This window comes from Hyla sarda, chromosome 2 (assembly GCF_029499605.1).
Source record: "Hyla sarda isolate aHylSar1 chromosome 2, aHylSar1.hap1, whole genome shotgun sequence".
Taxonomy (NCBI): Eukaryota; Metazoa; Chordata; class Amphibia; order Anura; family Hylidae; genus Hyla; species Hyla sarda.
The window spans coordinates 513,664,857-513,690,571 of record NC_079190.1 but is presented as its reverse complement, the minus strand read 5'-3'; the positions used below and the strand labels follow the sequence as shown (position 1 = coordinate 513,690,571).

At 43.6% G+C, this 25,715-nt stretch overlaps 2 protein-coding genes and 1 long non-coding RNA gene across 7 annotated transcripts in view; 2 read left to right on the top strand and 1 right to left on the bottom strand.

Moving 5' to 3' along the window:
* The window catches only part of LOC130357297 (uncharacterized), an 84,217-nt gene that overhangs the window by 9,663 nt on the left and 48,839 nt on the right, over positions 1-25,715 (top strand). The gene's annotated exons all lie outside the window — the stretch shown is intronic.
* Positions 7,439-25,715, bottom strand: part of BOC (BOC cell adhesion associated, oncogene regulated) — a 135,819-nt gene continuing 117,542 nt past the window's right edge. For all 4 annotated transcript variants that reach the window (XM_056559962.1, XM_056559965.1, XM_056559963.1 and 1 more), the window contains exons 12-19: positions 24,506-24,687; positions 24,238-24,343; positions 23,943-24,065; positions 22,967-23,176; positions 20,844-21,049; positions 20,598-20,665; positions 19,507-19,691; positions 7,439-8,616 (exon numbers count right to left, since the gene is read on the bottom strand). In XM_056559962.1, coding sequence (XP_056415937.1) covers positions 8,465-8,616; positions 19,507-19,691; positions 20,598-20,665; positions 20,844-21,049; positions 22,967-23,176; positions 23,943-24,065; positions 24,238-24,343; positions 24,506-24,687 — 1,232 coding nt within the window. In that variant the 3' untranslated portion in view covers positions 7,439-8,464. The remainder of the gene's footprint in view (positions 8,617-19,506; positions 19,692-20,597; positions 20,666-20,843; positions 21,050-22,966; positions 23,177-23,942; positions 24,066-24,237; positions 24,344-24,505; positions 24,688-25,715) is intronic.
* Positions 9,077-14,853, top strand: LOC130357294 (uncharacterized). Of its 2 annotated transcripts, XR_008889168.1 has the most exons (3): positions 9,077-9,262; positions 9,352-14,629; positions 14,719-14,853. XR_008889168.1 is itself a non-coding variant. In XM_056559961.1 (2 exons), exon 2 carries the CDS (start codon positions 9,539-9,541, stop codon positions 13,988-13,990), a length of 4,452 nt encoding a protein of 1,483 aa, XP_056415936.1. In that variant the 5' UTR covers positions 9,077-9,262; positions 9,352-9,538; the 3' UTR covers positions 13,991-14,694. The 2 variants fall into 2 exon arrangements, 1 of the variants encoding a protein (XP_056415936.1); XM_056559961.1 differs by lacking the exon at positions 14,719-14,853 and having other exon boundaries at positions 9,352-14,694.

The window sequence follows — 25,715 nt, the reverse complement described above, 5'->3', positions numbered from 1 at the left end:
TACTTTGGCTAGTGAGCACTGTTATGGGGATACTATGGCTAGTGAGCACTGTTATAGGGATACTATGGCTAGTGAGCACTGTTATGGAGATACTATGGCTAGTGAGCACTGTTATGGGGATACTATGGCTAGTGGGTACTGTTATGGGGAAACTATGGCTAGTGGGCACTGTTATGGGGATATTATGGCTAGTGAGCACTGTTATGGGGATACTATGGCTAGTGAGCACTGTTATGGGGATACTATGGCTAGTGGGTACTGTTATGGGGAAACTATGGCTAGTGAGCACTGTTATGGGGATACTATGGCTAGTGGGTACTGTTATGGATAAACTATGGCTAGTGAGCACTGTTATGGGGATACTATGGCTAGTGAGCAGTGTTATGGGGATATTATGGCTAGTGAGCACTCTTATGGGGATATTATGGCTAGTGGTCACTGTTATGGGGATACTATGGCTAGTGGGCACTGTTATGGGGATATTATGGCTAGTGAGCACTGTTATGGGGATATTATGGCTAGTGAGCACTGTTATGGGGATATTATGGCTAGTGAACAGTGTTATGGGGATACTATGGCTAGTGAGCACTGTTATGGGGATATTATGGCTAGTGAGCACTGTTATGGGGATACTATGGCTAGTGAGCACTGTTATGGGGATACTATGGCTAGTGAGCACTGTTATGGGGATACTATGGCTAGTGGGTACTGTTATGGGGAAACTATGGCTAGTGGGCACTGTTATGGGGATATTATGGCTAGTGAGCACTGTTATGGGGATACTATGGCTAGTGAGCACTGTTATGGGGATACTATGGCTAGTGGGTACTGTTATGGGGAAATTATGGCTAGTGAGCACTGTTATGGGGATACTATGGCTAGTGGGTACTGTTATGGATAAACTATGGCTAGTGAGCACTGTTATGGGGATACTATGGCTAGTGAGCAGTGTTATGGGGATATTATGGCTAGTGAGCACTCTTATGGGGATATTATGGCTAGTGGTCACTGTTATGGGGATACTATGGCTAGTGGGCACTGTTATGGGGATATTATGGCTAGTGAGCACTGTTATGGGGATATTATGGCTAGTGAGCACTGTTATGGGGATATTATGGCTAGTGAACAGTGTTATGGGGATACTATGGCTAGTGAGCACTGTTATGGGGATATTATGGCTAGTGAGCACTGTTATGGGGATACTATGGCTAGTGGGTACTGTTATGGGGATACTGTTATAGTAACAATGCAGCTGGTTATGGTATTATGGGGACACTACAGAATAAAAAATAGATTTTCCCAGATTATACATAATACCAGATAAGGGCACTATTATATTATATATATATATATTACACTATTATTAGTATTACGTCACAGTTACACAATAAAAGGACGGAACACACACGGCCTTCCATGTCATCTGTAACATATTTGTAAATCAATAAGTTATTAAATTAATTTATCATAACTGACTCCTTCCCCCAGATAAACAGCTCTAAAGTCTTGGCCACCAGGTGTCTCACTTCTCTGCAGTCTGGTGTCCACTGCCTGTTAGGGGGATTCTGTCTTCAGGAGAGAGGGAGAGAGCCTGGGCTGCGTACTTGTCATCTCTGAGGCTGTCTCTCTCCTCATAAATCAAGGCTTCCTTCTCATCTCAGCAGCAGTTCAGTGCTTAGTGTAAGCCTTTCCTTGCTGTGTTGCTGCTGTTTCATTCCTTTTGCTCACATAGCACCTTGCAAACCCAAAGCATCTTAACTCCTCTCCCCCCCATGCCATCTATAGTAGTGTACTGTGTAAATCAGCCTCCTGCAGTGCAGTCCAGTGCACTTTCACCAGCACTTCATCATGTCCTAAGAGTAAAAAGTAGATATTGTGCTTGGCCAGACAACTAAAGAAGGAAGTAACTGTGTAAGTACTACTGGCAAAAAGCCCAACTCTGGTCCCATCCCCTGAAATATAGCAAATGAAATAAAGCTGTAAACCATAGAGGGGGCTCTCATGGGCTCAATAATACTCTAAAGGGTTACTCTTTTGAAACGACAAGTAGACTTTAAAGGGGTACTCCGGCAAAAAAACATCTTATCCCCTATAAATAAAAAGATAGGGGATAAGATGTCAGTGGCAGACCCCCGCGATCTCCGGCACGGCACCCCAGTCATCCAAGCACGGTGCGAACTCCGTTCTGTGCCAGATGACTGGCGACTACAGCCACCCGCCCCCTCTATTCATGTCTGTGGGAGGAGGCATGATGGCTACGTAGTAGCCATCACGCCCCCTCCCATAGACATGAATGGAGGGGGCGTGGCGTGACGTCACAAACACGGAAGCCCCAAGCTGCTGCCAGCACGGAGATCGCAGGGGTCCCCAGCGGCAAGACCCCCGCGATCAGACGTCTTATCTTTTTCGCCGGAGTACCCCTTTAACTTTAGCAACTGGTTTCCGGCACCTTATGCCAAGGCAAACAATGTCATGTGACTTTAAAAAGGCATAGAAGCCCATAAGGAGAATATAGTTGTACAATGTTACAAATTACTGTGCATGGAAGGTTTTGTACAGTACTAGGCAGGGGTGTAACTAGAGGCTTATGGGCCCAAGGGCAAATTTGGTACCTGCCCCCACCATTCACATCATCACCAGCTTGTTGCCCGGGTGCTCAGACCCCAGTGAGATTGGTAGAGTCTATAAAAAATATGTCTTGGTCCATCCCAAAACAAGAATACATATATATATATATATATATATATATATATATGCAGTGTCCCATTAGGTAGCCCTGCGGTATGTGTGAGTTGGTTGTTGGATATTTATCTATTATTCTGATGGGTATTTTCTGATGAGTATTTTTGTCTTGTTGTTACAGTGTTGTGCACTCTTTTATACGGTTCATGTGCCATTTGTGCTGCTTTACACAGTTATGCCCCGTATTATTTACCGTATTTTTCGCCCTATAGAACGCACCGGCATATAAGACGCACCCAATTTATAGGTGCAAAATCTAAAAAAAATTTGATTTTGAACCCAATAGTGGTCTTCAACCTGCAGAGCTCCAGATGTTGCAAAACTACAACTCCCAGCATGCCCGGACAGCCGTTGGCTGTCCGGGCATGCTGGGAGTTGTAGTTTTGCAACATCTGGAGGTCCGCAGATTGAAGATCACTGCATAGGAGGTAATACTCACGTGTCGCCGCCGCTCCGGACCCGTCACCGCTGCCCTGGATGTCGCTCCATCGCTGTCGCCGCGTCCCCGTCGCTCCGGAACGTCTCTGCTGCCGGCCGGGTATCCTCGCTCTCCGTCGCTGCCATCACGTCGTTACGCACGCCGACGCACATACGCGACGACATGATGACGAGGAAGGAGAATGCCGACCATACAGGGGATCCCTGAACGGAGAAGACACAGAGGAGGCAGGTAAGGTCCCTCCCGGTGTCCTGTAAGCACTAACCCGGCTATTCAGTCGGGCTGTTCGGGACCGCCGCGGCGAAATCGCTGAACAGCCGGGTTAGTGTCACTTTCCCTTCAGATGCGGCGGTCAGCTTTGATCGCCGCGTCTGAAGGGTTAATACAAGGCATCACCGCGATCGGTGATGTCCTGTATTAGCCACGGGTCCCGGCCGTTGATGGCCGCAGGGACCGCCCCAATAGGGGTGTATTCGCCGTATAAGACGCACCGACTTTTTCCCCCAGTTTTGGGGAAGAATAAGTGCGTCTTATACGGCGACAAATACGGTACCTACATTGTCCCATCATTGAACCTTCGGAATATACTAGCAAGTGGGTGGAGCCTTGTCGTGTACAGTCCCTCTTCTCAGAGAATGGAAGATGAGTAAGTTTAGTGCAGTCATGCATGTTTTAAAGGGGTACTCCACCCACATACATCTCAACCCCCTAGCCAAAGGATATGGGATAAGATGTCTGATTGTAGGGGTCCGTTCGCTGAGACCACCCACCATCTCCGTGCAGCACCCATGCCAAACTCGGCATTCTACACAGAATGTTTACAATGCTTGGTTTCCGCAGCCAGAGACGTGACATCATGCCATGCCCCCTGATGACGTCACACCACACCCACTCCATTCATGTCAGACATGAATGGAGGGAGCGTGGTGTGCCGTCCAAGGGGGCGTGGCCTGACATCTTATCCCCTATCCTTTGGATGTCTGTGGGCCACATTAGTACCTTACAGGGCTTTAGGCCTAGCCTACAGGCTATGTGGCTGCCAAGCTATATATTTTGTAAAGGGCCTGCACCCCGCAGTGGGCATTGCAGCTCAGATCAGGGAGTTCTACAGTTATTTATGGATTTTGCTTGGAGCCACCAAATTTTGACCCCTTTAAATAAGAATCCATAGAATAGTACATAACCTAAAATGGCAGAGGGGAGCATAGACAGTTTCTGGGTCCCCACACTCTGCGGTGATCCTCTGATCCGGTCGTTTTTCTTGTATTTCAAGAGACTGAGCCCCCATTGTACTGGATGATTTACTTGTCATGTAAAAAAGAATGAGTTATAGTTTACCTGCACCAGTGAAGTCACAATATGCAGGTCTCTACTGTAAGAGCAGTCACACTATGGAGTCTCTACTGTAAGAGCAGTCACACTATGGAGTCTCTACTGTAAGAGCGGTCATACTATGGAGTCTATACTGTAAGAGCGGTCACACTATGGAGTCTATACTGTAAGAGCGGTCACACTATGGAGTCTATACTGTAAGAGCAGTCACACTATGGAGTCTATACTGTAATAGCAGTCACACTATGGAGTCTATACTGTAAGAGCGGTCACACTATGGAGTCTATACTGTAAGAGCGGTCACACTATGGAGTCTCTATTGTAAGAGCGGTCACACTATGGAGTCTATACTGTAAGAGCAGTCACACTATGGAGTCTATACTGTAAGAGCAGTCACACTATGGAGTCTATACTGTAAGAGCAGTCACACTATGGAGTCTATACTGTAAGAGCGGTCACACTATGGAGTCTATACTGTAAGAGCGGTCACACTATGGAGTCTATACTGTAAGAGCGGTCACACTATGGAATCTATACTGTAAGAGCAGTCACACTATGGAGTCTATACTGTAAGAGCTATCACACTATGGAGTCTATACTGTAAGAGTGGTCACACTATGGAGTCTATACTGTAAGAGCAGTCACACTATGGAGTCTATACTGTAAGAGCTATCACACTATGGAGTCTATACTGTAAGAGGTCACACTATGGAGTCTCTAATGTAAGAGCGGTCACACTATGGAGTCTATACTGTAAGAGCGGTCACACTATGGAGTCTATACTGTAAGAGCAGTCACACTATGGAGTCTATACAGTAAGAGCAGTCACACTATGGAGTCTATACTGTAAGAGAGGTCACACTATGGAGTCTATACTGTAAGAGCGGTCACACTATGGAGTCTATTCTGTAAGAGCGGTCACACTATGGAGTCTATACTGTAAGATCGGTCACACTATGGAGTCTATACTGTAAGAGCGGTCACACTATGGAGTCTCTACTGTAAAAGCAGTCACACTATGGAGTCTATACTGTAAGAGCAGTCACACTATGGAGTCTATATTGTAAGAGCAGTCACACTATGGAGTCTATACTGTAAGAGAGGTCACACTATGGAGTCTATACTGTAAGAGCGGTCACACTATGGAGTCTATACTGTAAGAGCGGTCACACTATGGAGTCTATACTGTAAGAGAGGTCACACTATGGAGTCTCTACTGTAAGAGCGGTCTCACTATGGAGTCTATACTGTAAGAGCGGTCACACTATGGAGTCTATACTGTAAGAGCGGTCACACTATGGAGTCTATACTGTAAGAGCGGTCACACTATGGAGTCTATACTGTAAGAGAGGTCACACTATGGAGTCTATACTGTAAGAGCAGTCACACTATGGAGTCTATACTGTAAGAGCGGTCACACTATGGAGTCTATACTGTAAGAGCAGTCACACTATGGAGTCTATACTGTAAGAGCAGTCACACTATGGAGTCTATACTGTAAGAGAGGTCACACTATGGAGTCTATACTGTAAGAGCGGTCACACTATGGAGTCTATACCGTAAGAGCGGTCACACTATGGAGTCTATACTGTAAGAGCGGTCACACTATGGAGTCTATACTGTAAGAGAGGTCACACTATGGAGTCTATACTGTAAGAGCGGTCACTCTATAGAGTCTATACTGTAAGAGCGGTCACACTATGGAGGCTATACTGTAAGAGCGGTCACACTATGGAGTCTATACTGTAAGAGCGGTCACACTATGGAGTCTATACTGTAAGAGCGGTCACACTATGGAGTCTATTCTGTAAGAGGTCACACTATGGAGTCTATACTGTAAGTGCAGTCACACTATGGAGTCTCTACTGTAAGAGCGGTCACACTATGGATTCTCTACTGTAAGAGCAGTCACACTATGGAGTCTATACTGTAAGAGCGGTCAAACTATGGAGTCTATACTGTAAGAGCGGTCACACTATGGAGTCTATACTGTAAGAGAGGTCACACTATGGAGTCTATACTGTAAGAGCGGTCACACTATGGAGTCTATACTGTAAGAGCGGTCTCACTATGGAGTCTATTCTGTAAGAGGTCACACTATGGAGTCTATACTGTAAGTGCAGTCACACTATGGAGTCTATACTGTAAGAGAGGTCACACTATGGAGTCTCTACTGTAAGAGCGGTCACAATATGGAGTCTATACTGTAAGAGCAGTCACACTATGGAGTCTATACTGTAAGAGCAGTCACACTATGGAGTCTATACTGTAAGAGCGGTCACACTATGGAGTCTATACTGTAAGAGCGGTCACACTATGGAGTCTCTACTGTAAGAGCAGTCACACTATGGAGTCTCTACTGTAAGAGCGGTCACACTATGGAGTCTCTACTGTAAGAGCAGTCACACTATGGAGTCTCTACTGTAAGAGCAGTCACACTATGGAGTCTATACTGTAAGAGCAGTCACACTATGGAGTCTCTACTGTAAGAGCGGTCACACTATGGAGTCTCTACTGTAAGAGCAGTCACACTATGGAGTCTCTACTGTAAGAGCGGTCACACTATGGAGTCTATACTGTAAGAGCGGTCACACTATGGAGTCTATACTGTAAGAGAGGTCACACTATGGAGTCTATACTGTAAGAGCGGTCACACTATGGAGTCTATACTGTAAGAGCAGTCACACTATGGAGTCTATACTGTAAGAGCAGTCACACTATGGAGTCTCTACTGTAAGAGCGGTCACACTATGGAGTCTCTACTGTAAGAGCAGTCACACTATGGAGTCTCTACTGTAAGAGCAGTCACACTATGGAGTCTCTACTGTAAGAGCGGTCACACTATGGAGTCTCTACTGTAAGAGCGGTCACACTATGGAGTCTCTACTGTAAGAGCAAAGATACAACAGGACATCTGGATTTTATAATACATATTTATTTTCACATGGGATTTCTTACAACGATACTGAAAGCAGTAAGATGTCTCATATTGCATCAAAGGCAAGGTATACATATGGCGGAGGCGCACACTGTGATCCTGCAGCCGTGGGTTTTATCCTTAGCGGCGCACACTGTGCCTCGCACCTCACCAGGGGGTGTACATGCTAGCGCAAAGCTATACGTTTATTAGATTTGGGGGGAATGTCGACTCCAATCTACTGTCCTGTGGAATTGTGGGATACGGCGGTCGTGGGATTATGACCATACAAAATCTTTCCTTATAAAGAAAATAAATCTATATACAAAGAGCATAAATATATAAATATCTATAGTATAAAAATAGACTCCATTTATTTCTCTTCTTATTTGGGGAGAGGGAGGGGGTGACCGAGCTGTGAGACATAATGTTACTGAGGGGGGGCGGCCATGCTGGGTACCATATAGCTGGAGACAGACTGGTTGGAAAATGCTATAAAACACAATATATGATCAGGGAAGCTGAATGCTTAGTGTTCAGCTTCCTACACACATCTAATACCAGTGTTTCCCAACCAGTGTGCCTCCAGCTGTTGCAAAAAAAAGTGAAGCATCATAGGAGCTGAGCTCAAAGACATGGTAAAAGGGCTCTAGAGCAGTGCTTCCAAATGAGTGTGCCTCCAGCTGTTGCAAAACTACAACTCGCTGGGAGTTGTAGTTTTGCAACAGCTGGAGGCAGTCTGGTTGGAAAACACTATAATACACAATGTATGATCAGGGAAGCTGAATGCTATAAAATCAAAGTGTTCAGCTTCCTATACACATCTAATTCCAGCGTTTCCCCACCAGTGTGCCTCCAGCTGTTGAGAAACACTTCCGTAGAGACTGAAAACCACATGATGGAACTGATGCCCCCTACTGGCTAGAAGAAGATCATTGGGGGCTCCAAGTTAACATGGTGTTGGGAATCTCAGTAGAATTATGTATTTCGGCTCCGTCATCCCATATATAGTCCATTATTCAGTCCTCGGCCCATTAGGTGGTCGGTCCCTGGGATGTGTCAGGGCAGGGACAACTCTCCGTATCCTTAGTCTGTATGGGGGAACGATGGATTTGGGGGTCCGAGAGCGAATTCGGCATCACCAGACTCTCTGTCGTCTCCACCGGGGGCAGGAAGAAGGCGCAATCTGCCACAAAGACAACAGAGACAGGATTAGAGGGATGAACTACAGGTACAAGCATGTCTCTCTATACTGTGCAGGGGGATGTAAGCTGCTGTTATCGATCAATCCAAACTATTGCTCTCTGTTATCTGCCGCTTCAAGTCTCCATGATCACTACTCTTTATATAAAGCTCCCACACGGTTATAAACTCTTCAACAAAAGAGGAGGTTTTGTGATTTTGTTTGATTTCTTATTTTTATTTTTAGGTTTATTCTTATTATTTTTATTATTAATATGTTTATTATAATTTTTATTAATATGTTTATTATTATTATTTTCATTATTATTATGTTTATTATTATTATTTTTTGTATTAATAATGATTATTTTTAATATAATTATTATAAATTATTATGAACAATAAAAATAATAGTAATTAATAATGATTGTGCTGCCTTTTTAGGTTAACTGCATTATAATGATAGGTTGTGTAGTGTACCACTGCCATCTAGTGGCAGAAGTTAATATCAGCTTTACTTACTCAGATAGTTTATACAGACAGGAAGTGACCCTTGTTCCAGGAAGCTCTTCCACCATCTTGAGGTCATTCTTCCACTGGGCAGGCAGCATGTATCTATCTCTCCCATGAGGTTTGGGACATCATCACCTGTAAGTGCCTTTCTGCTTAGTTATTTGTCATTTATGCTAGGCTAATGATTCCATGTGTACTGATATGTTGTTGTTGTATTGTATTGCAGTTTCACAGACTAAAATAAAGTTGGAGTCCTCTGGTGGACAATACAAGCATGGGCTTCTGTTTACTGGAGTCTCTAACAAGTGTTTAGCTGTCCGTTTAGAACCACACATAGTCAGTGTTTTGAGAGCGGAACAGTGAAAAGGTGGTAGCACAACAAGCCTGGAGATAGTAGTTGCTGCACAGACAGAATGAGTCTAAGATCAGGAAGTCAGTATAATGCTGAAGATCAGCTACCCGGGACACATCAAGGCAGGGAGAGCGCGCCAAGTGTCCAGCAGGATGATGTACGCTCACGCTCATCTAGATCAGCAAAGTCCAGTCAGATTTCATCAGCAAGTGCCCTTTTTGCCAGGGCTCGCGCCAAAGCAGAGGCTGCTCGCGTTCAGCTAGAATTTGCTGAGAAAGAGGCTGCCATTATGAAGGAAAGATCAGAGAAAGAGGCTGCCATTATGAAGGAAAGATCAGAGAAAGAGGCTGCCATTATGAAGGAAAGATCAGAGAAAGAGGCTGCCATTATAAAAGAAAAAACTGAACAGGAAGCAAAGTTGCATATTCTTCAACGTCAGTGTGCAGCCGCTGCTGCAGCAGCAGAAGCAGCAGCTTATGCAGATATTGAGCGGTCTGGAATGGAATCTATCCACGAAGGCCCAGATGTGCCCGAGAAACCGCTTTCCTCTGCAGAACGCACTAGGGCGTATGTCCAAGATATTTCAAGTGGCAGCTCAACAATACCGTTTCTCAATCCAAAGTCAGCTGAATTTAAACCAAAACCATCAGAACTCCTGAGCGCACGAAAACAAACCCATGAGGCTGGCAGTACCAGAGTGATAAAAGAAGAATCCTCACCGCAGCAACCCAAACACCAGAGCATGCAAGACGTCACTAAATATCTTATCCGTAAAGAAATGGTTAATACAGGCTTCCTCAAGTTTGATGACTGCCCAGAAAATTACTGGGCATGGAAGGCTTCTTTTCTGAATGCAGTCAAAGACTTGGACTTAACAGCAGCTGAGACGCTAGACCTGATGGTAAAGTGGCTTGGGTCTGAGTCTGCAGAGCATGCAAGAAGGATGCGCAGGATACACCTATTTAACCCTTCAGTAGGACTCGATATGGCCTGGCAAAGGCTAGAAGAAAGATATGGATCACCAGAGGCAATTGAAGGTGCTCTGATGAAAAGACTGGAGTCTTTCCCTAAGCTAAACAGCAAAGACAATTTAAAACTGCAAGAGCTGGGTGATATTCTTTGGGAAGTCCAGTGTGCCAAAGAAGAAGGTTATTTAAGGGGACTTGCACATTTAGATACTGCCAACGGTACTAAGCCTATAGTGGAGAAACTACCTCACCACCTGCAAGAGAAATGGGTGAGTGTTGGAGCTAAATACAAAGAAGAACATGGTGTCCCCTTCCCCCCTTTCTTTGTGTTTTCTAGGTTTGTACAGCAGCAAGCTAAGATGAGGTGCGATCCCAGTTTTTCCTTCATCACCAGCAGCCAACTGCCTAAGGCAGAAAAGCCACCTAGATCCTACAATAGGACTTCAGTGATCACCCACAAGACAACAGTTCCCTCTGAGGACCCAGGAGATTCAAGCAGCTACAAGGTAAACACCTTTGAAGGCCCTGACAGACTTTGCCCACTTCATAAAAAGCCCCATCCTCTAAACAAGTGCAAAGGGTTCAAAAGTAAACCTATCAAGGAAAGGTTAGCCTTTCTTAGACAAAACGGCATATGCTTCAAGTGTTGTGAATCCACCAAACATATAGCTAAAGACTGCAAAATACAAGCAAATTGCTCAGAATGTGGCAGTGACAGACACATCTCAGCTCTGCACCCCAATACTTTGCATCAACCATTAGAGGTCACTGAAACCCCAAAAGATGAGGGCAGGGAGCAAAAAGATAAATCAGCTATCCCAGTAATGTCCAAATGCACTGAAATCTGTGGTGACAGTACAAATCCACGCTCATGTTCCAAGATCTGCCTAGCAACAGTGTACCCCACAGGGAAAAGAGAAAAGGCAGTAAAGATGTATGTGGTTCTGGATGAACAAAGTAACAGGTCGCTGGCAAGGTCAGACTTTTTTGATGCCTTCAACATTACATCAAGGGCAGTTCCATACACCCTAAAGACATGTGCAGGAGTGATAGAAACTTCAGGGAGAAGAGCTACTGACTTTACTATTGAGTCTCTTGACAAGAGGATCCATCTCTCACTTCCCACTTTGATAGAGTGTGATATGATACCAGATGATAAATCAGAGATCCCTACACCAGAAGTGGCCCTTCATCATCCTCATCTTAATGCAATATCTCACCTTATTCCAGCTGTCCAGACAGACGTCTCTATTCTTCTACTTCTTGGAAGAGACATTCTACAGGTGCATAAGGTACGCCAACAAATTAATGGACCATTTAATGCCCCCTATGCGCAAAGACTTGACTTGGGGTGGGTTATAGTTGGAGAAGTTTGTTTGGGAGCAGCTCATCGGCCTGACAGTGTCAACACTTCTAAGACATCTGTGTTAACAAATGGACGCACGTCCCTTCTCAGTCCATGCCAAAACAGCTTTGTTGTTAAAGAAACCCTAAAACCATACTGTGGCTCTCCTTCCAGTTATGATAGGAATATTAGTAGTGGTCTGAAGACCGACAATTTAGGGAACTCAGTGTTCCAGAAGACAAAAGATGATGACAAACAAGCAATGTCCATAGATGATCAAACCTTTCTCCACATCATGGATAAAGAGACTTTCCAAGATAAGAACAACAATTGGGTAGCCCCTTTACCTTTTCGCAAACCAAGGTGTTATTTACCTAGTAACAGAGAGCAAGCCATGAAGCGCTTAAACACACTACGCAAAACTTTGCAAAGAAAGCCTGAAGTGAAAAAAGACTTTACAGAATTTATCAAAAGGATGCTGGACAATAATCATGCTGAATTAGCACCATCACTGGATAAAGGTAAAGAACACTGGTATCTGCCAATGTTTGGCGTTTACCATCCACACAAGCCAGATCAAATAAGAGTTGTGTTCGATTCCAGTGCTCAACAGGAAGGCATTTCACTAAATGATGTACTGCTGAGTGGCCCAGACCTAAACAACACACTTCTGGGTGTCCTCTTACGCTTCAGGAAGGAGCCTATTGCCTTCACAGCTGATGTGCAACAGATGTTTTATTGTTTTCTAGTGAGAGAGGACCATCGAGACTACCTGCGTTTCCTGTGGTACAAGGATAACGACATAGATAAAGAGGTAACAGAGTACAGAATGAGAGTACATGTTTTTGGTAACAGCCCTTCCCCCGCTGTTGCCATATATTGTATGCGGAAAGCTGCCCAGAAAGGTGCAGAACGTTATGGTCAAGATGCCAAGCACTTTGTGATGAGACATTTCTATGTAGATGACGGACTTGCTTCAGCGAACACACCTGAAGGAGCAGTTAACATTCTCAACAAAGCAAAACAAATGCTGGCAGAGTCTAATCTGCGACTACATAAGATTGCCTCTAACAGCAAACAAGTCATGGAAGCTTTCACCGCAGAAGACAGAGCTAAAGACCTCAAAGACCTTTGCCTGGGAACAGACACCCTTCCATTGCAGAAAAGTCTAGGCCTAAGCTGGGATCTAGATAAAGACTGTTTTGTGTTTCAGGTTTCTTCAGCAGAAAAGCCATTCACAAGAAGAGGGATCCTATCCACTGTTAACAGTCTCTACGACCCTCTCGGGTTTGTGGCACCAGTCACCATAAAAGGTAAGGCCTTAGTTCGTGAACTATCAAGTGGAGAAAGTGAGTGGGATGCCTTACTTCCACAAGAAAGACTCCATGAGTGGGTCCAATGGACAGAGTCTTTACAAGCCTTACAATGTTTACAAATATCCAGGTGTTATGTACCTCTTTCATTGTCACAGGCCTGCAAAAAAGAACTGTACATCTTTTCAGATGCATCTGTTATAGCAATAGGTGCCGTTGCTTACTTGAAGGTAAGCGATGTAGGAAATGTCTGCCATGTTGGATTTGTTATGGGAAAATCCAAGCTAAGTCCTAGGCCAGCACACACAATCCCACGTCTAGAGTTATGTGCAGCTGTACTAGCGGTTGAACTGTATGAGCTAGTGAGAGACGAGATAGACCTAGACCTAGATGCTGTGAAATTCTTTACAGACAGTAAAACAGTCCTAGGCTATATCTGCAACACTACAAAGAGATTCTTTTTATATGTTTCTAATCGGGTGAACGGGATCAGACAAACAACACGTCCAGAGCAATGGTTCTATGTGCCCTCAGAACAAAATCCTGCAGATTATGCTACCAGGCCTACACAGATAGCTTGCCTTCAGAACTCTATATGGTTTTCAGGGCCAACTTTTCTGTATCAGACGGCTGTAGATAGTCCTGACACCAATGTTTACCCTTTAGTGGAGCCCGAAGCTGATCCTGAAATTAGGTCAGAAGTAGTAAGTTTCAGTACTAAAGCCCTTGACGCTAGACTGCAGCCACATCGTTTTGTAAGATTTTCGGACTGGAAGAGACTGAACAGGGTTATAGCGAAGTTAATCCATGTTACCAAAAGCTTCCAAAAGAAACTTAATGATGATCAACCTGGAAGTTGGAGAGTTTTCCATGAAAGATTGAAGTAAAAGTCACTAAACAAGAGACTGTTAAAGTGTACGCCAGACCAGTTTCTGATGTCATTGTTCTCCTTTGAGTATTTCTATTCTGTTATTGGCTCAATACATAACTAAGAGCTTGTCACTGAGAGTTTTCAAATGTGACATTTGCCACGAGCTGAATTCCATTCTGTGGATTACAAATGGGGTAGGAGATAGTTTGGCCTAGTGCGGCTTCTCCTATCTGAAGATGGGTTTATGGACAGAACTATTTCTTCATGCGGATTACCAGCTTGAAGTGCCACAGCCAAGAGACACTGATATTGTGGACTTATGTTATAGTTTGTTATTAGTTCTGGTCAGGAACACATTATCTTATTAATATGTTTTTCCCTGTACATCAGATATGTATAGGTAGTGATATAATGTATTATATCAGGCAGGGAGTGTGCTGCCTTTTTAGGTTAACTGCATTATAATGATAGGTTGTGTAGTGTACCACTGCCATCTAGTGGCAGAAGTTAATATCAGCTTTACTTACTCAGATAGTTTATACAGACAGGAAGTGACCCTTGTTCCAGGAAGCTCTTCCACCATCTTGAGGTCATTCTTCCACTGGGCAGGCAGCATGTATCTATCTCTCCCATGAGGTTTGGGACATCATCACCTGTAAGTGCCTTTCTGCTTAGTTATTTGTCATTTATGCTAGGCTAATGATTCCATGTGTACTGATATGTTGTTGTTGTATTGTATTGCAGTTTCACAGACTAAAATAAAGTTGGAGTCCTCTGGTGGACAATACAAGCATGGGCTTCTGTTTACTGGAGTCTCTAACAAGTGTTTAGCTGTCCGTTTAGAACCACACATAGTCAGTGTTTTGAGAGCGGAACAATGATAATGTATAATAATATAAAAAAAATATTAATAATAAAATAATAATAAACATAGTAAAAAAAATAATAAACATAATAATAATGAAAATAATAATAAACATAATAATAATGAAAATAACAATAATAATAATAAAATAATAGTAATAAAAATAAACATAATAATAATAAAATAATAGTAATAAAAATAATAATAAACATAGTACAATAGTAATAAAAATAACAAAAAATAGTAATAAATAAAATAATAATAATTACTATTATTATTATATTTTATTACTATTTTATTAATTTATTACTAGTTTACTATCTTTATTATTATTTTTTTATTATTAATATGTTTATTATTACTATTATTTACTTATTATTATGTTTATTATTATTATTTTCATTATTATTATGTTTATTATTATTTTTATTATATTTATTATTTTCATTATTAATAATTATTATTTTTTATATTATTATTATAAATTATGATTAATTACTATTATTTTATTATTATTGTTTTTAATATATATATTTTTTTATATTATTATTATTACTATTAGTTATTATTATCATCATTATTATTATTTATTATTTTTTTTGCATCCTATCTTTGTTAGGGTACTTTCACACTGCCGTCATGTTCCTGCCTTTTGACACCCGCTATTCAGCAATAACGAACGACTAATTAACGGATCAAAAAACTGATCACAACGGATCATAACAGTTAAAGTAACAGTTAAAGTAATGCGTTATGATTCGTTATTTTATCTGTTATGATCCGTTATTGTCTGCCAATTTTAACCCATTTTTGACTTCTTGTTTGAGAGGCTTTACTGAGCATGCTCAGTAGCAATAACGGACCATAACGGAACATAAAAATAACGAACAATAACGGATGGTCATTAGTGGACATCTGTCATCCATAGACTTCAATGTTACATTTTTAATGGCTGTTATACACTCCTCTATGGTCTGCCAAATCAACCCCCCCCCCCCCCCAGATCCTACAGCCCAAACTACACTGCTCAAAAACATAAAGGGAACACGTAAACAACACAATGTAACTCCAAGTCACTGACACTTGTGTGAGATCCCACTGTCCACTCAGGAAGAACACTGACAATCAATTTCACATGGAACAGACAACACGTGGAAATTATAGGCAATTAGCAAGACACCCCCAATAAAGGAGTGGTTCTGCAGGTGGTGACCACAGACCATTTCTCAGTTCCTATGCTTCCTGGCTGATGTTTTGGTCACTTTTGAATGCTGGCGGTGCTTTCACTCTAGTGGTAGCATGAGACGGAGTCTACAACCCACACAAGAGGCTCAGGTAGTGCAGCTCATCCAGGATGGCACATCAATGCGAGCTGTGGCAAGAAGGTTTGCCTTGTCTGTCAGCGTAGTGTCCAGAGCATGGAGGCGCTACCAGGAGACAGGCCAGTACATCAGGAGATGTGGAGGAGGCCGTAGGAGGGCAACAACCCAGCAGCAGGACCGCTACCTCCACCTATGGGCAAGGAGGAGCAGGAGGAGCACTTCCAGAGCCCTGCAAAATGACCTCCAGCAGGACACAAAAGTGCATGTGTCCACTCAAACGGTAGGAAACAGACTCCATGAGGGTGGTATGAGGGCCCGACGTCCACAGGTGGGGGTTGTGCTTACAGCCCAACAACGTGCAGGATGTTTGGCATTTGCCAGAGAATACCAAGATTCTTCACAGATGAAAGCAGGTATACACTGAGCACATGTGAGTCTGGAGATGCCGTGGAAAACGTTCTGCTGCCTGTAACATCCTCCAGCATAGCCAGTTTGGAGGTGGGTCAGTAATGGTGTGGGGTGGCATTTCTTTGGGGGGCCGCACAGCTCTCCATGTGCTTGCCAGAGGTAGCCTGACTGCCATTAGGTACGGAGATGAGATCCTCAGACCCCTTGTGAGACCATATGCTGGTGCGGTTGGCCCTGGGTTCCTCCTAATACAAGACAATGCTAGACCTCATGTGGCTGGAGTGTGTCAGCAGTTCCTACAAGAGGAAGGCATTAATGCTATGGACTGGCCGCCCGTTCCCCTGAATCCGATTGAGCACATCTGGGACGTCTCGCTCCATCCACCACAGACTGTCCAGGAGTTGGCGGATGCTTTAGTCCAGGTCTGGGAGGACATCCCTCAGGAGACCATCCTCCACCTCATCAGGACCATGCCCAGGCGTTGTAGGGAGGTCATACGGGCACGTGGAGGCCACACACACTACTGAGCCTCATTGGGACTTGTATTAAGGACATTACATAAAGTTGGATCGGCCTGTAGTGGGGTTTTCCACTGTGATTTTGAGTCTGACTCCATATCCAGACCTCCAGGGGTTGATACATTTCATTTCCATTGATAATTTTGGGTGATTTTGTTGTCAGCGCATTCAACTATGTAAAGAGGAAAGTATTTCCTACGATTAGTTCATTCATTCAGATCTACGATGTGTTATCTTAGTGTTCCCTTTACTTTATTACCGTTATTTGTGATGGGAGAATATTATTGCATTATTTCTCCCGTCAAAAAAACCCCAGACTAGAATCATAACTTACTGTAACCGGTGACAACGGATGCTGAAAAGATCCCATTGACATTAATAGGATCCTCTGACGTCCGTTATCAGGAGTTCAGAGCGGGAGAGCGTGACGGGGATCATTTACAGGATGACGACGCAGTGTGAAAGAGGCCTTAATATTCTCTATGCTAATTCCAGAGCACAATACAGAACATCTCGCCATTAAAGGGATACTCCGCCCCTGGACATCTGCAATTCCACCGCCATGCCCCCTCAATGCAAGTCTATGGGAGGGGGGCGTGACTCCTCCCATAGACTTGTATTAAGGGGGCGTGGCCGTGACGTCACAAGCCTTCAGCGCTGAACCCGACGCCCTAAACGAACGCCAAGCCCAGTGGTGGGGCCCCAGCGATCAGACATCTTCCTTTGGATAGGGGATTAGATGTCTAGGGGAGGAGTACCCCTTTAATCAGTTCAGGTTTATTTTATTTATTTTTTATTATATTATTTGGTTTTAAACTTCTGACTATAAGTCTGTGTTCGCATTGTGCAGGTTTTCCGCATTCTTGATTTTCCCCTAATTTCTGTGAAATTGCAGAAAAAAAGCCTCAAACGGCATTGTGAACTGATATTGTGAAAAGTTCCCTAATAACGTAAAAATGTATTATATTTGAAGCAACAGATTCCAGATCCCTGCAAAACTGATCATATATACAGCAACAGATTTCGGGTATGTGCAGCGTGGATCATATAACAGTGGATCCCAGGTCCGTCCAGCATTGATTACATATGAAGCTGCAGATCCCAGGTTGGTCCAGCATTGATTACATATGAAGCTGCAGATCCCAGGTTGGTCCAGCATTGATTACATATGAAGCTGCAGATCCCAGGTTGGTCCAGCATTGATTACATATGAAGCTGCAGATCCCAGGTTGGTCCAGCATTGATTACATATGAAGCTGCAGATCCCAGGTTGGTCCAGCATTGATTACATATGAAGCTGCAGATCCCAGGTTGGTCCAGCATTGATTACATATGAAGCTGCAGATCCCAGGTTGGTCCAGCATTGATTACATATGAAGCTGCAGATCCCAGGTTGGTCCAGCATTGATTACATATGAAACAGTGGATCCTATGAAGCTGCAGATCCCAGGTTGGTCTAGCATTGATTACATATGAAGCTGCAGATCCTAGGTCCTTACTGCAAAGATTATATATGAAGCAGCAGATCCCAGGTCTGTGTACAATTTATGATATATGTAAACAAACAGATCCCAGATCTGTACTCCGGTGGAAAACTTTTTTTTTTTTTTTAAATCAATTGGTGCCAGAAAGTTAAACAGATTTGTAAATTACTTCTTTTAAAAAATCTTAATCCTTCCAGTACTTATTAGCTGCTGAATACTACAGAGGAAATTATTTTCTTTTTGGAACACAGAGCTCTCTGCTGACATCACGAGCACAGTGCTCTCTGCTGACTTCTCTGTCCATTTCAAGAACTGTCCAGAGTAGGAGAAAATCCCCATAGCAAACATATACTGCTCTGAGATGTCAGCAGAGAGCTCTGTGTCCCAAAAAGAAAAGAATTTGCTCTATATAAATACTACAGAGGAAGTTCTTTTTTTTATTATAATTTTTTTTCCCTTTCTGTCTGACCACAGTGCTCTCTGCTGACACCTCTGTCCATGTTAGGAACTGCCCAGAGTAGGAGCAAATTCCCATAGCAAACATATGCTGCTCCGGACAGTTTCTAAAATGGACAGAGGTGTCAGCAGAGAGCACTGTGGAGACAGAAAGGAAATTCAAAAAGAAAGTAACTTCCTCTGGAGCATACAGCAGCTGATAAGTACTGGAAGGATTAAGATTTTTTTAATAGAAGTAATTTACAAATCTGTTTAACTTTCTGGCATCAGTTGATTTAAAAAAAAAAAAAAAGTTTTCCACTGGAGTACCCCTTTAAGGCAGCGGATTCCAGGCAGCAATGATCATACACAACCTAGTGGATCCTGAATCCATGCATGATCAGAAGTAGTGGATCCCTGATCTGTACCTAAGTGATCAGATATGAGGCAACAGATCCAGGATGCATGCAGATGGCAGATATATGTTGTCTATATTGTACCTTGGCATATCAAGTGTTCGCTGGGCACAGCCAGGATGGGGAAGGTCTGGTTGGGGTCCGGTATTGGCGGTGCTGCCGGTTCTTCGGAGGGGGAGATGTCCATATAGGAATGAGATCTCTGGAGATCCTCCTGGTCACACAGGTCGCACAGTATGGTCACCTCGCTGCTCTGCCGTTCATACAACCTATAGACAATACAGAAGAATGGACCCTTAAGGTTACACTATAGACCAGTGTTTCCCAAGCAGAGTGCCTCCAGCTGTTGCAAAACTACAACTCCCGGCATGCTGGGAGTTGTAGTTTTGCAACAGCTGGAGGCACGCTGGATTGAAAACACTATAATACACAATGTATGATCAGGGAAGCTGAATGCTATAAAAGCAAAGTGTTCAGCTTCCTATACACATCTAATACCAGTGTTTCCCAGCCAGGGTGCCTCCAACTGTTGCAAATCTACAACTCCCGGCATGCTGGGAGTTGTGGTTTTGCAACAGCTGGAGGCACGCTGGTGCGAAAACACTATAATACACAATGTATGATCAGGGAAGCTGAATGCTATATAAGCAAAGTGTTCAGCTTCCTATACACATCTAATACCAGTGTTTCCCAGCCAGGGTGCTTCCAGCTGTTGCAAAACTACCACTCCCGGCATGCTGGGAGTTGTAGTTTTGCAACAGCTGGAGGCACGCTGGATTGAAAACACTATAATACACAATGTATGATCAGGGAAGCTGAATGCTATAAAAGCAAAGTGTTCAGCTTCCTATACACATCTAATACCAGTGTTTCCCAGCCAATGTGCCTCCAGCTGTTGCAAAACTACAACTCCCAGTATGCCCGGACAGCCTTCGGCTGTCCGGGCATGCTGGGAGTTGTGGTTTTGCAACAGCTGGAGGCACGCTGGTTGGAAAACACTATAATACACAATGTATGATCAGGGAAGCTGAATGCTATAAAAGCAAAGTGTTCAGCTTCCTATACACATCTAATACCAGTGTTTCCCATCCGGTGTGCTATAGACCCTGAGCCCAGCGCTGGGAGGAGGAGGGGGTATCCTGCAGTGATCTGTGGGGCCCGGAGGGGTCACTTACTCTTCGGGGTGGCGGTCCGTGTGCTCCAGGGCTCGGCTGTCATTCTCCAGCAATGTACTGGCCTCATCCTGTATATACAAGACATCATAGAATCTTATATTATTACATTATTATTATTATTGTATCCATCATGTCTAATACTCCAGTCACATCCAAAGCTGCAGTCAGCAGCCAGACGTATCCATAACATCCATGTGACTGGGGGAGATATTTATGTAGAGTATATACTGTGGGGGCGGTGCTTACCTTGTGCAGGGTCTCGGAGCAGTATTCTCTTTCCTTCTCTCCGGGATATAACACTTTAGCAGACGGGCAGTTGCCATTGACCACAGACCCATTAGAGTAAGGAATGGTGCTGATGGCCGGGGCCCCGCGGAGTGGCACCATGGTGTACTGACAGGAGGAGGGGTTGAGGATTCCTGTACTGGGAAATGTCACGTCTGTTGTTTGCTCTGCAAAAAGAAGGGTGAAAAACTCTAGAACATTCACATCTACCTGGCATGCTCTAGAATATTCATATCCACCCGACATGTTCTAGAACATGCGTATCTACCTTGCGTGATCTAGAATATTCATATGTACCCACCATGATCTAGAACATTCATATGTACCACCATGATCTAGAACATTCATATGTTCATTTCAATATTTATATCTACTCTCCATAATCTAGAACATTCACATCTACCTGGCATGCTCTAGAATATTCATATCCACCCGACATGTTCTAGAACATGCATATCTACCTTGCGTGATCTAAAATATTCATATGTACCCACCATGATCTAGAACATCCATATGTTCATTTCAATATTTATATCTACTCGCCATAATCTAGAACATTCACATCTACCTGGCATGCTCTAGAATATTCATATCCACCCGACATGTTCTAGAACATGCATATCTACTTTGTGTGCTCTAGAGTATCCATATGTACCATCATGCACTAGAACATTTTATGTCTAGTCAAAAAGTTCTAGAATATTTATATCTACCCGACATGTTCTAGAAGATTCATACCTACCCAGAAAGCTCTATAATATCCATATTTATTCGGCATGCTCTAAAATATTCATAGCTACCCAACATGCTCTAGAACATTCATACGTTCATTTGAATATTTACATCTACCCGCCATAATCTAGAACATTCACATCTACCTGGCATGCTCTAGAATATTCATATCCACCCGACATATTCTAGAACATGCATATCTACCATTCATACCTACTCAGCAAGCTCTATAATATCCATATCTATCCGGCATGCTCTAAAATATTCATATCTACCCAACATGCTCTAGAACACTCATATGTTCATTTGAATATTTATATCTACCCGCCATAATCTAAAACATTCACCTCTACCTGGCATGCTCTAGAATATTCATATCCACCCGACATGTTCTAGAACATGCATATCTACCTTGTGTGCTCTAGAATATCCATATGTACCATCATGCTCTAGAACATTTTATGTCTAGTCAAAAAGTTCTAGAATATTTATACCTACCCGACATGTTCTAGAAGATTCATACCTACCCAGCTAACTCTATAATATCCATATTTATCCGGCATGCTCTAAAATATTAAGATCTACCCAACATGCTCTAGAACACTCATATGTTTATTTGAATATTTATATCTACTCGCCATAATCTAGAATATTCATATCTACTTGACATGCTCTAGAATATTAATTTCTACTTGGCATACTCTAAAATATTTAGATCTACCCAGCAGGCTGTAGAATAGTCATAACTGCCCGAGATGCTCTAGAACGTTCATACTACACAACATGTTCTAGAATGTTCACATCATCTCTACCCAACATGATCTGGTACATTTATATCTACCCAGCATGCTCTAGAATATTCATATCTACCAGGGCTCATGTCCTACAGGAACGCATGGGAACTGAGTTCCTGCACTTTTTCCACAGCAGAAACACCATTCCCATTAGCAAGAGTCTTGAAGGACCAGCCTTTGAGTGGAAATCTTGGGTGAGTTCCGACACTTTTTTCCCCTGGACTTGACCCCTGATATCTACCCAACATTCTTATGAACATTAATATCCATATAACCTGCTCTAGAACGACCACATGCACACAATCTACACAACATGCTCTAGAGCAGTGGTCTCCAACCTGCGGACCTCCAGATGTTGCAAAACTACAACTCCCAGCATGCCCGGACAGCCGTTGGCTGTCCGGGCATGCTGGGAGTTGTAGTTTTGCAACATCTGGAGGCCCGCAGGTTGGAGACCACTGCTCTAGAATATACATTATTAGTCAGTGTTCAAGAACCTTCAACACCTGGAACAAATGAATAGAAATAACACTTTAGAAGGAAACCTGGGATACGTACTCTGCTTGGACAGCGCCCTCCATAGGCAGATAGGGGTAAAAGCAACTATCAGGAGAACGATGGATCCCAGAACCACGCCGACTATCAGGTACGGCAGGTCACTGGATCTGGCAACTGTGGCCGTGCCCGGAGCCCCGTTTCTGTTAGGCGGTGGTTTCGGTGATGGCACAATGGGCAGGGGTCGGCGATCTGACTGAGAAGACTTTCGAGCTGCAAGTAAAGAGAACAGGAAAAAAGGATGACTACAAAAAAGGATGACTACAAAAAAGGATGACTACAAAAAAGGATGACTACAAAAAAAGGATGACTACAAAAAAGGATGACTACAAAAAAAAGGATGACTATAAAAAAGGATGACTACAAAAAAGGATGACTACAAAAAAGGATGACTACAAAAAAAAGGATGACTACAAAAAAGGATGACTACGAAAAAGGATGACTACAAAAAAGGATGACTACAAAAAAGGATGACTACAAAAAAAAGGATGACTATAAAAAAGGATGACTAGAAAAAAAAGGATGACTAGAAAAAAAAGGATGACTACAAAAAAGGATGACTACAAAAAAGGATGACTACAAAAAAGATGACTACAAAAAAGGATGACTACAAAAAAGGATGACTACAAAAAAAAGGATGACTACAAAAAAGGATGACTACAAAAAAGGATGACTACAAAAAAAGGATGACTACAAAAAAAGGATGACTAGAAAAAAAAAAAGATGACTACAAAAAAAAGGATGACTATAAAAAAGGATGACTACAAAAAAAGAGGATGACTACAAAGAAAAGATGACATAACCTTTCGGCATCAATAATAATAATAATAATAATAATAATAATAAAATACAGTGTCCATATCCAATCAATCTATATCACTCATAGATACAGTAGAAGCCATATTATCTGGCCGGCCAGCAGAAGCGAGTAATGTCTGGGGCACAGGGGCCCCTCACTTTTTATGTACCCCAGAATTACCTTTGGTTTCGCAGATCATGACGTTACTGAACTCGCTCTCCCCACCCTTGTTATAACATTGCATCTTAATATCGTAGGAGGTCTCGGGCTGAAGATCGGTGATGGAGTGCCAGTACCGGTCACCTGGATGGGAGAGACGACCAAGACACAGATGTAACGTTACACGTGGACAGAAAACGGAGATATACAACAGTAAAACCCCGGGAGCAAGAAGACAGCTCCCCCTAGTGGAGAAAATATTCTTCACATTACCAGAGCGACCTACATGTGGGCGGCAGAGGAGATGGCTACTGACCTTCCACCATGTCTTTCTTGTAATCGCTGTCGTTGTCGCTGTCCGTGGGCCGGTAGTAGATGTAGAAGCCGTGGATGGGAGTGTTGTTGTTACTCGCTGGGGTGTACTGTGGACAGAAGACATTTTCAATAAAACACTTTGTCCCAATAGAAGACCCCAAGACTTATTCCTAAGTGGGGGATATTACTCATTATGGGTCATGACTATGACCTATGTTTTTGCCCAGTCATCCACCCATCACCACCCGGTAGGGCCGGACCCAGCTTACCATCCATTTCAGCATAATGGTGGTCTCGTTGAGGGCTTCGGTGAAGGTGATATAGGGTCCTGCGACCGGACGCTCATAGTTGCGGTTGCTGTATCCCGACACCATGTAAGGTCTGGAGGCGGCGCTGGGTTGACTTTCTCCTAAGATGTTCAGGGCTCTCACCCGGAATCTGTAGGAGGTTCCTGAAGAAGACAATGAGCTGTGAAACTTCTCCATAATGATCAAGACGTCTAGACCAGCAACACCAGAAACATAGCGTATAATATCTCTGACCAAGTCAATGTGACCTACACTAGACTGGTGTTTAGTCCATAGTCTTTAAAGTGGTGTTCCGGCAATATGTGGTAGAGGGTGTTGGAAGGGCAGATGTTGTTAACCCTTAGGGCAGATGTTATTAACCCTTGGTGTTCGTGACGCCAGGGCATGGTTATCCTGTACACCACCCAAGGTATGGCTGCTGGTTCCTGGGCCAGGCGCGGGGCAAATAATCACTCCGGTGCAAGGTAACGGAACAACAGCACTTTACTGAGGCAGACAGGATGTTAAAGGGGTACTCCAGTGGAAAATATATATTTTTTTTAATCAACTGATTTAATAGATTTGTAAATGACTTCTATTAAAAAAATCTTTACCCTTCCAGTACTTATTAGCAGCTGTATGCTGTCACGATGCCGGCTGGCAGGAGGTGGATCCTCTGTGCCAGAGAGGGATTGGCGTGGACCGTGCTAGTGGACCGGTTCTAAGTCACTACTGGTTTTCACCAGAGCCCGCCGCAAAGCGGGATGGTCTTGCTGCGGCGGTAGTGACCAGGTCGTATCCACTAGCAACGGCTCAACCTCTCTGACTGCTGAAGATAGGCGCGGTACAAGGGAGTAGGCAGAAGCAAGGTCGGACGTAGCAGAAGGTCGGGGCAGGCAGCAAGGATCGTAGTCAGGGGCAACGGCAGGAGGTCTGGAACACAGGCTAGGAACACACAAGGAAACGCTTTCACTGACACAATGGCAACAAGATCCGGCGAGGGAGTGCAGGGGAAGTGAGGTATACATAGGGAGTGCACAGGTGAACACACTGATTAGAACCACTTGCGCCAATCAGCGGCGCAGTGGCCCTTTAAATCGCAGAGACCCGGCGCGCGCGCGCCCTAGGGAGCGGGGCCGCGCGCGCCGGGACAGGACCGACGGAGAGCGAGTCAGGTACGGGAGCCGGGGTG

What these genes read in the sequence shown, in the direction of transcription:
- LOC130357294 (XM_056559961.1), top strand. Translation starts at nt 9,539, where the DNA reads ATGAGTCTAAGATCAGGAAGTCAGTATAATGCTGAAGATCAGCTACCC.